We start from the raw sequence: 11,306 nt of genomic DNA on the forward strand, positions 1-11,306 counted from the left end.
TCATAAACTTTAGTGACGATCCGTAATACGTCATAACATTTGTGACGATTTAAAACGTCATAATATGTAATCAGAATGTCATAATTAAATGAATATGGTGTTGCCATATGGCGCATGACATGTCACAGTTGAGGTGGCAGCTTATGTGGCAGCTGATGTGGCAACAAAATTGTGACAAATTTAATCGTCATAATTATTAGTGGGCTTTGTATATATGGATTAGTTAGTACACATATTTTTATATTTCAGCCCATTAAAGGCCCACTATAAGTTGAGTCAAGATCTACTTTAATATAGCCCATTAATAAGCTAATTTAATTCAACGTATTGAAAGAAAACACAATCATCATACCATCACAAATGAGATCAATTTGTAATAATCAATCCATTGTAATACATTAGCAAACTGGTTCAAATATTATGCAATTCAAACTTTTACAGCAATAAACATCCATGGTGCTCAACAGCTAAGCATTACAAGTATTCATTCAAAAGTTGACTTAAGGATTACAAATTCATTGCCAACAGCCAAATATATCTCAAAAACTGACTCAATTCCATGTCACAACGACGACTTCATGTTGCCACGCAAACTACTTGAATCGTGTCCAAAAGAAGCCCCATGGTGCTGCAAAATGATTGCTTCTATGCAACCTGAAAACACATGTATTAATCAGAATAAAATAAGTATCAAGTGAATTGTATATATCAGTCCGAAGCTATAGGAGAAAAATGTTCCACTCAGGTCCATACTCATTGTATAAAACTGCAGCTTATTTCTACACTCGGCATGCATTATCAATCAAGATAGTACTATATATTGCGGCTGTCCTTAATAGTGCCACAGGTATCATCACGATAATATCAACGAATAGTTCAGCATTGCATTATAGAGCTGGACACACAAAATCGACAAGTTTAAGCTGAACCTTATAGAGCTGGACAGAGAAAAGGAGGTAATGAAATGCCAGCTATAAGTGGCCAGGAATTGACAAGTGACGCCATTCATTTCCCCACAAATCATTAAGTGCATAACCAACAGATCACACTCATCATGCATGTATGTAGAGTTGTACCCCCTTCCCAAACTCACACAAACAGCATGTAACAAACCGATCAAATTCAACACAAAGAAAATTATAAGACAACGTCTAAGGAAATCATCATTCTCAACCACTTCATAAACAGCTAAGAGTCATACACAATTGTAAGGAGGTAACAAATCTTACATACCAATTTGCCTTTGCTCTATGCATCATAGCTTTAGTTTGTTCCATTGAACCCACCTGTACAATCAAGGAATGGAACACGTGATGAAATGAGCGCACACTTGAAACCATCTAGCTATAAGAAAGAGCAAAGAATATGAATATACCAGCACTAAAGGAAATTAGTTGACGAAGCAAAGCATTTGTCTCAGCTGATGACTTCTTCAAGTCGTCAATTTCTTGCGACTGTTCATCTGTTTTTGATGTCAAAGCGTCAACTACTTGACGGAGTCCTGCTGATTCTTGTGTCTTAGCATCTAGTTCAAACTGAAGACGTTCAACGTGAGAAGAAACATCAATTCTGGATTTTTTCCGAGGTACTTTCTTAAGACCCAAATTTTCAAGAAAGGTGCTATTCTTGGATAGAACTTGAGAGACAGCTTCAATACAAGTCTTCTGGTGCTCTCCATTTTCTATAGATTCATCAATAATTGATTCCATATCAACCTTGTAATAAATAAATAGGAAATCAGTTATAGCACCTAGCAATTATCTCTTGCACATAGAAGTAAACAGCCTACAAAAATCACAAGATTCAGAACTTACAATAGCTTGCTTTACTTGCTCACTGAAATCTCTTTTCCTGCTGCAATGCATTTCCTTAAAGAGGTCAATTGCAGTGGGCGTTGAATCTTTAAATCTTTCTTGTTTCTGAAATAGTGAGGAATCCATTTGAATATATAAGCTTAAATCAAATTAAGTCCCAATACAGGTTATGTAGGCCCCTATCAACAATACTATATTCTCCCTAACTCTCCAAATCTCATACATCACATACACACGCACAATAATTCTGGGCAGATCACTTTGCCCACTTTGGATCACATAATGTTCAGGTTTCAGCACATACACACGCACAATAGTTAGAAGTAATAACCAGCTACACACATAACATATTTTTCAGGTATGAGCACATACACACGCACAAGTTTTAGAAGTAATAACCAGCTACACAGAGCTGCTACTAGCAGAAACAAAATTGACTACTACTGCAGCTGGCTACTGCTATCTACTACCTTTGACCTCTACTACTTACTATTTAGAGAAATATAAAACATACTAAATTACTGATGCCAACCTCCAATGTCAAGACGCAACAAAGTCACACAAGGATTACTTCTAACAGGTCATGCATTAACAAGTTTCTTACCGCAACATAAGCTTGTGCCTCGTAGCACCGTGAACCTGTGCGCTGCTGATATTGGACGCACTCACGATTAATTTTGTTTTTTGCACACTTCTCCTATACTTAGTAGAATTGTGTTAGGTTATGTTAGTAGACAAATGCACACTTATCCTATACAAAACAGAAATTAAATCATGATTTTTCATAGCAATACCTTGTGTTCTTCCTTTGACCACATGGCCACCAATTCAAGCCATTGTGCATCACTCATGCAAGCCACTGGTGATGTTCTCGGCACCTGATCTTGTGATAACCCATTGAAGTACTTCAATTTTAAGTTATACCTCCTTTGACATTGTCCACCCTTTAACAAGTCAATACATGCATCTTTCACTGCCTTGTTGTCAGTGTCCATGTTAAATTGTCCCTAACAAACAAATACAGAAAATACATTAGTGACTAAGAATACTAAGGAGAAAATGATACTTATTGTGCAATTCAATTCTTTAAGTGACTTACAACAACTTTGCCAATACAGTTATCCATTTCAAGATCATTCTTCTTGTAATGCTTCCAATGAGGAAAGATTGGTACATGTTGTCTAAGTACAATTCCAGCCTCTGACGCAAGCTTTGCCGCTTGGAGTGGTACCGCCGGCCTTCTCTTCCCTTCAGAAATATGGATACATATTTTGCTTCCTAACCCTCTGGTTATCCTATCTAAATCTTTCCCCATACTTCTTCCTCTTCGTACTTGCTCTGTAACTTCAACCAATTCATCTAGCAAGATTACAAAAGCAAGTGTCAAATAAAAATGCTATAATCTATCCTTGCATGATAACTTAGTACTTACTAATAAGATATAAAGTTTATAGGTATCAAAGTTACATAAAACATGTCTATATTATCACTTGCCTTCATTAGCAGTAGGGTTCAAATTCTCAGTTTGTACAGTTGCTAATGCTTCTTCTGTTGAGGCGGTTAAGCTTATGGTGGCAGCAGAATTCTGTCTAGTGACTCTACGCTCCAATTGCAACCTAGGTGGTCTCACCCTTTTTGATCCTCGTGTTCCTTGAGAAGATACTTTGACACTCTGGTAGATTAGAGGAATATATAATCAGTAAAATTATAAATGGAAATCAATACGAGATGATATCCATTACAGAAACATTGTAGTGTACAGAAGACAAACTATACCTTGCTGATCACTTCATCATCATCCTCAAGCCCCTCATTGTCATGTGGACTGTACTCGGATCCTGATTTTTGAGGACCATCATCCTCCACATTTGCACTTACATTCTTAAGTAGTGATGCCAATTGACCGATCCCAAGTCTTTGAAATATTTGGTTGTTCCTCATAATATGTTGAGCTCTTTCCTTCTCATATTCAGAAAAGCCTTTACTAGAAACAAAAATGTAATACTACTATTTATCAACAACCATAAAAGACAGGACCCCATCACAACAATCTGCTCGACCAACCCTCGAAGAGGTAATGAAAGTACACAATCTGACCAGCCAGCACCCACGCGAGCACACGAGAACCCTCCCTAATAGACCCGACAGGAAGCAAAAGGTCGATGGAGGGGAGATGCTAGAGAAATCACCTGCAGGCTGCCTTGGACGTGCAGCTATTGTCCTCCCTGGTGGATTCTTGGTCACCATCTCGCCAAGGGTTAGGGTTGAGTGCGCGGGATTGGAGTTGGTGGTGGGGGGCGGGTTGTCTGGCATCTCACCATGATTGGCATCATCCCTCCGCCCTGGTGCCTCCTTCCCTGGAGGCATGAGTGCTTGCCCTGCTGGCTCCTTCCCTGGAGGCATGGGTGCTCGCCCTGGTGCCTACTTCTTCCCTGGAGGCATGAGTGCTTGCCCTGCTGGCTCCTTCCCTGGAGGCATGGGTGCTCGCCCTGGTGCCTACTTCTTCCCTGGAGGCATGAGCACTCTCCCTGAGTTGCTCAGCCCTGCACCCTGGCTGGAAAGGAAGAAGGACTTGGTGGCGGCTGAAAAGAGGGAGGGTGGAGCTGAAGGGATATGAGCTAGGGTTTGCCAAGGTCCAGCCTTTTATATCCTCTGTAAATTTGGGCCCAATACAGAGGAATGAGCGCCAAAATTATGGGCGCCAGAATTTAGAAACCTTGGCGCCAACATTTTGCTTGCAGCATATTACTCACTTTACTGACTATATGTGTTAATTTAAATTAACAACTGAACTTTACTACATAATAAATTAAATTATAAATATGTCTAAATTTTTTTGAATTAGATGAGCAGGAAAAATTGTGGTTCAAAATATCAAACGTTGTGTATTTGGAAACAAAGGGAGTATAAGTCTTAAACTGCCTAAAGAGGGTTTGATCGAGTCTAGTCTCGTGTGAACTGAGTTAAATATATAGTGGTCAAATACACATGAGAAGGTTACTCTCAAATGGCTAAAGATCATTGGGACAAGTAGACTTATTAACTGAGTTTTACACGCAAAAAGAAGATTTAGCTTACATTTCTTAACACTACGCCAAAACAGCAAATAGTAGACTAATGCGAGACCCGCCTCACATTTGGCTCCTAGGGAAGCCTGTGTGAAGCCAAGGCGAGGCGCCGTGAGGCGCGTCTTGCATTTTGGTAATCTAAGACGCGTGTGAGGCGCGTCTCAGATTACTTTTTAATCTGCGACGCGGTAATGCGGGACGCGACCCCTGCTCGTCTAGCATTTTGCGTAGGGCGCGTCTCAGATTAGGGCTTCTGGCGTAGCGTCTCAATGTATGCACTGATATAAGACTGACTCCAATCCACGAGCTAAAAGGCGAGGCAAATGCATATTGCCTTCCCTCGCGCACTATAGCAGCAGCCATCCAACTCCAACCGAGCATGCATACCGGTTATGCAAAATGACTTCGAGGAGAGAGAGAGTGCAAAATGCAGGCTCCCCACCGCGATGCAAAACACTTCCGTACAAATGGTCAGTCCACGGGAGAGTTGGACGTCGTTCGTCTTCCCGGGAGAGAGAGGAGATTGGAAATGACTGAGTTCAGTCATTCAGAAGGAATGACTGAGTTCGGATCGGAATGACTGAGTCATTCAGTCATTCCATCTTTTAGCTTCAGTCACTCAGAAGGAATGACTGAGTTCAGATCGGAAATGACTGAGTCATTCAGACATTCCATCTTTTAGCTTCAGTCATTCAGAAAGAATGACTGCGTTCAGATCGGAAATGACTGAGTTCAGATCGGACCAGTACGAGTTCAGTTTAGTCATTCAGAAGGAATGACTGAGTTCAGATCGGAAATGACTGAGTTCAGATCGGACCAGTGCCTGAGTTCAGATCGGACCAGTGTCTGAGTTCAGATCGGACCAGCAAAAGGCAAATTGGCTGCGCGCGTTGGAGACCGGCCCGTGCAAACTGGGCCGGCAAAATGCCAGAGCATGCAGTTCGCTGGATGCCTCGCAGGTATGGATGGGCCCGATTGGAGTCAGTCTAAGTGCTATATAAGCAGGGCATACTGGCAACATGGCTTCATTTGAAGCATGGCATATCGATTTTGATGATAAGAAATTAAAGTGTCACATGTGCACCGTTCAGTTAATCAACAGGATCCCTTCAACGAGCACCAACCACCATCAACCTCTATTGGGGAAAATCGCCAACACAGCCAAGGAATAAAGGGGACAGTCATTGACGCTTCCCAAAAAAAAAGGTGAAAAATTATTTTCCCTGGATCTAAACCTCACTATGCTTCATGCCAACAGGGCAATCCTCACCACCGAAAATGGCCAAATGAAACAGATGAGCATATCTGCACGCTTGGTGGCCAGTTTGTCTTAGCTCTCTTCCAAGTTACCCTACGCACAAAGTTACCCTGCTGGTGCTGGTGCTGCTCCTGCATGCTCCTGACAGTCACATGTGATTCAGCCCTGTAGAAATGCTAACAAGATCAGCCCTGCAGAAATACCAAATATAAAAGTTCCCCAAATTCTGAACTAAATACTATTCATGATAGCAGCTAAGTCCTCGGACAGGCAAATCTTGACTAAAAGCCTTACCTATACAGTCCTGTCCCAGATGCATTCTTTCAGGCCAAATTGAATTCAACCTCCTCGCGAAGTCCTCCACTTCTCTGCATACAAAAAACAAGGCTCGTCATTACTTCAAGGAGCAGAGCACTATGCCACACAGATTACAGTGACTAGCAAAAATGTCATAGAAAGTCACATTTCTTGTAGTGCTACTAGTTTTGCTAAAGAAAATTGGCAATTCCAAGTAATATGAAACTGTGCCTCACAGATTACAGTGACAATTTAATTCTCAACACTGGACCCAATAATCCAGTATTCTCACAGATTCAGGGACCACATTGTTTACGACCGGGGTAAGATTAACAGGCATGAAACAGAATCTCATAAAAGTAAGAAGGACAGAATGAACCAGCACTGTAGAACCAAAACTAAGCAAAGCCTGCACATGCTCTCTTATATCCGCACCTATCAAGCAAACCTACCAGCACCTAAAAATTGATACAACCCTGCTTCTAGATTCAGAAACTACAAGCAAACCTACCATGCTAGTACAGTAGTTCATACAACCCTGCTTCTAGATTCTGAAACTACAAGCAAACCTGATGGCAATTCAGAGCATACCTTGGCTGACAGCAACAAAGATACCATTCTAGGAGAAATCTTATGGCAGCATGCAGATATTCCAGAATTTCAACGTTTCAAACTAGCATTACTACTCGGCATCGCTATCTTCATCTTCATAGTCAAGAACTGTTCGATGTTCATCATCACTAATGTACTGCAGTTGAGTTTCATCTTCTTCTAAACCTGAATTATTTTCTTGCATATCATCTCTTTGGCGACGAAGCTCATCAACCACACTTGCATCAACATGTACACAATTTTCTTCACTCAACGGTGCATTGTCCAAATTTCCTTCATTAGGTTGAATATGAAAACCTACACATTCTTCATCTTGGTATGACAGTCCTCCAACACTAGGCATCTCATCACTTGAATTTTCAGCCACATTCCATATGTGCCTATGTGTGAATTTTTGTACAACTCTCCAGTTTCCACTATGCCTAGTATCTGCCAAGTAAAATACCCTTGTTGCCTGTGTGGCTAAAATAAAAGAATCATCCTTGTACCAACAACTTCCTTGGTGTATGCTTTTAAAAAAACCGTCATCTTTCATTCTACCCTTCTTGCTATCAGTATCAAACCAATGACATCGAAATAGAACTACTGACCGATCACCCCTTGAATTTGAGTTATACCGCAACTCAATTATATCTTCCAAGGAACCATAAAAGTCAATACATTCTCCGTTGTGTGTGCCCTCAACCATAACTCCACTATTTTGTGTTTTTCTATTTTTTTCACGATCAAAAGTGTGGAACCGAACTCCATTGACAAGACATGCTAAAAATATTTTAACTCGCAAATCTGGTTTACACGCTAAAGCATATAGATCCGCATTCACATCTTCTCCATCAATGAATTGCCGTTTTGCAATCTGTACAAGGAAATGAGAAATATGGTGAAAACTACTTCAATCAAATACATTGCTTTATTGAAAATTCTGTAATAGTGACTCACATGCTTGTGAAACCAAGAAGCAAATTGCTTCTCAATAGTTTCTTCAACATTAGAATTTCCTTCGATCTCTAACTCCTTCCTGTACATCCTGCCAGATATAGTTAAATCCAACATTAACAGGCAAAATTAATAGGTAATATAGAAAACAAAGAGAGAATATATAAAGGATCACGTACTCTATATATGGTGCAACCTCCTCACAAATGTTTAGCACATACCACATTATTTTTTCATAATCATGTTCTAGATATGTAATCTTGGAGGTTCCAAGGAAATTAACTCCATGCTGGAAAACAGATATATCACCCATTCTAAAATCAACACGTTCTTTGTTCCGACCCTCCCGATTGTGATGTGTGTCAAGGTCATCAAAATACCTTGAGCAAGCAAGCAAGCACTCATTAGCAACATAAGCTTCTGCAATGGACCCCTCAGGTCGTGCCATGTTCCTAACAGAATGTTTCAAAGTATATAACCTTCTTTCTACTGGGTACATCCATCCATACTGTACTGGTCCTCTAAGGATTGCCTCATCAGGGAGATGAACGACTAAGTGGACCATCACATCAAAGAATGAAGGAGGAAATATTTTCTCAAGTTTGCACAAAACAATTGGAATCTCAGATTTAATTTTATGCAAAACATCTAACTTGAGAGTCTTGGCACATAACTGTTGAAATAAGTTCCCTAGTTCAGCAATTGCCTCATAGATGTCCCTATGCATGATTCCTCGGAGGGCAACAGGTAGAATCCTTTGGAGTAGGATATGGCAATCATGAGTTTTCAGTCCTTGCAGGTTGCATCCATCAGCAGTTATACAAGTTGCAAGGTTAGAAGCATATCCATCAGGGAACTTAACACTTCTCACAAAATCAAAGAAAACAAGCCTCTGTTTTTTATCCATTGTACAGGGGGCAGGCGGAATAGTATACGAATTTCCATTACGTTTCAAGTGTAAAGATTTTCTTATCCCCATGTCTTCCAAATCAAGTCTAGCATTAACAGTATCTTTTGACTTTCCAGGAATCCCAAGCAATGTACCAAGGATTGCCTCACATATATTTTTTTCAATATGCATTACATCAAGATTATGCCGCAACTTCAAACTTGACCAATATGGCAAGTCCCACAAGGAGGACCTTCGCTTCCAACATTGGCAATCATCATTATCACCTCTCCTCCTTTTTTTGCTTTCAGGATGCTTTCCTGGCCTAACATCTTTCACGCTTTCCAATTGCTGCATCAACTCATCTGTACTAAATTCTTCTGGTCTACCAAGTTTTTCAATTTGTCCATCAAAATCTTTCTTTTTCCTCCATGGATGGTCCATTGCAAGGAAACGACGATGTCCAATATAACATATCTTATTCCTTATTCTTCTGGAGCAAGGATATTTGTCACAACGCACACAAGCATAGTACCCTCTTGTGACTCTACCCGACAATGTGCTCAAGGCCGGATAATCATGAATGCACCAAATAACAGCAGCATGTAGGTGAAACCCTTTTCCACTCAACGCATCGAAGGTAGGGACACCCTTCCAAAGTTCTTGCAACTCTTCGATGAGTGGTTCTAAAAATATGTCAAAATCCTTTCCAGGGCACTCTCGACCAGGAATAAGTAGACACATCATAAAGTTGGATTGCTCAATGCATAGCCATGGAGGAAAATTGTAAGGGATAAGAAACACCGGCCACATGCTATATGAGGAGCTCATTTTCCCAAATGGATTGAAACCATCTGTAGCAAGGCCAAGTCTAATATTCCTTGCATCTTTAGCGAACCACTTGTACTTTCTATCAAAGTCCTTCCATGCCTCACCATCAGCTGGATGGCTAAGCTCATTGTCCACTTCTTTTCGCTTCAACTTGTGCCACTGTGCATCCTCAGCTATACTTTTAGAAGCAAACATCCTTTGCAACCTTGGAATCAATGGGAAGTGACGTAAAACTTTCTGAGGTATTCGTTTCTTGCCTTCTCCATCTTTCCATTGTGACGAACCACACACCGGGCATTCATCCAAATTATGATAGTCCTTCCGAAACAAAATACAATTATTCGGGCACACATGGATTGAATCATATCCAAGTCCCAATGCACGGATGAGTTTCTTTGCTGCAGCATATGATTCGGGAAGAGAGCACTCTGGGAATGCTGATACTAACAACTTTAAGATTCCATTGAATGCAGCATTGCTTATCTTATAAAATGACTTGATATGAAGTAATTTCACCACGAATGAGAATCTTGAGGTACTTGAACCTGGGTAAAGTTCTTGCTTCATCTCTTCCAATATGACCCTAAACATAGATTTTTGTCCCCCATCTTCTGCTGCGAACAACTCATGTACCATATCAGGTAATCTATCATCAGGGTCATACTCTTCAACCTCATCTATACAAGCATCCTCATTTAAACCGGTATTATCATCTACATGGACTGAAAATTCATTTGTTCTGGCATCTAACAAAGATTCACCATGATGTATCCACTGAGTGTACGTGCTAGCCATCCCATTAAGATATAGATGATCCTCCACTAGTCCTTTATGTCCAGGAATCCGATTCAAACACCACCGACAAGGACACAATATCTCTTCACTCTCATGAAATTTCTCCGAAACAAAATTCATGAAATCCTTCACCCCATCAAGATGGGCCTTGCTAAACAGCCTACTATTTATCCAAGATTTATCCATCTGCCCAAGTTGAAATAAAACAATGATTACAAACTATTTTCTGCACAGAATATAAACATGACAGCAATATATTCCAAAATAAAAGGCAACACCTTCCTCAAAAACTATTTCTTTTGTGGAACTAATTTTTTGTACAATACAAGGATGTGATTAATCGATGTAGCATAATTCATCTATGCATCCCTTCCTTGCAAGGCACCAAATCAATTGTAAAATAAACAGATAAAATGCAAGGCACCACATCGAACTAATGGTGATGACTTAAACACACATAGCAGGCATGACTTACTAGCAGTCCATAGGAGCACTAGAGGCGCGAAGAAGTAGCAGTGGTCGGTCGGTCCGTCGTTGCGGAGGTGCGAAGAGGGAGCCGGTGGCCTGGAGGACAGGGTAGGCGGGGAGAGGGCGCCGGGGGCGTGGAGGACAGAGGAGGCGAGGATAAGCCACTGGCAGCCTGGAGGACAGGGAAGGCGGCGACAGATGGCGCAGGCAGCCTGGAGGACAGGGGAGAGGACGTTGGCAGCCCGGAGGATAGGGGAGAGAGTGCCAGCAGCCTGCAGGACAGTGGAGAGGACGACGGCAGCATGGAGGATAGGGGAGAGGGCGCCGCAGCCGGCGGA

General features: G+C 41.1%; 1 protein-coding gene and 1 long non-coding RNA gene across 2 annotated transcripts; both read right to left on the reverse strand.

Moving 5' to 3' along the window:
* Window positions 1-564: 564 nt before the first annotated feature.
* LOC112903628 lies at window positions 565-4,218 on the reverse strand. The gene is made up of 10 exons (XM_025972871.1): window positions 4,004-4,218; window positions 3,591-3,793; window positions 3,309-3,486; window positions 2,914-3,173; window positions 2,609-2,821; window positions 2,419-2,511; window positions 1,815-1,919; window positions 1,376-1,715; window positions 1,234-1,286; window positions 565-653 (listed from the first exon to the last, which is right to left on the reverse strand). Exons 1-9 carry the CDS (start codon window positions 4,215-4,217, stop codon window positions 1,264-1,266), a joined length of 1,629 nt encoding a protein of 542 aa, XP_025828656.1. The 5' UTR covers window position 4,218; the 3' UTR covers window positions 565-653; window positions 1,234-1,263.
* A 1,706-nt stretch (window positions 4,219-5,924) lies between these two features.
* LOC112902009 lies at window positions 5,925-7,450 on the reverse strand. The gene is made up of 3 exons (XR_003230456.1): window positions 7,029-7,450; window positions 6,435-6,508; window positions 5,925-6,305 (listed from the first exon to the last, which is right to left on the reverse strand). It is a non-coding gene; the product is annotated as an uncharacterized LOC112902009 (long non-coding RNA).
* Window positions 7,451-11,306: the final 3,856 nt, after the last annotated feature.

Source organism: Panicum hallii, chromosome 8 (genome assembly GCF_002211085.1).
Source record: "Panicum hallii strain FIL2 chromosome 8, PHallii_v3.1, whole genome shotgun sequence".
NCBI lineage: Eukaryota > Viridiplantae > Streptophyta > Magnoliopsida > Poales > Poaceae > Panicum > Panicum hallii.

Coding starts and splice junctions, on each gene's coding strand:
- LOC112903628 (XM_025972871.1), bottom strand. CDS start 4,217: ATGCCTCCAGGGAAGGAGCCAGCAGGGCAAGCACTCATGCCTCCAGGG. Junction 2,512..2,608: donor GGTCAAAGGAAGAACACAAG/GTATTGCTATGA, acceptor TACTAAGTATAG/GAGAAGTGTGCAAAAAACAA. Junction 1,287..1,375: donor ACTAATTTCCTTTAGTGCTG/GTATATTCATAT, acceptor TTGATTGTACAG/GTGGGTTCAATGGAACAAAC.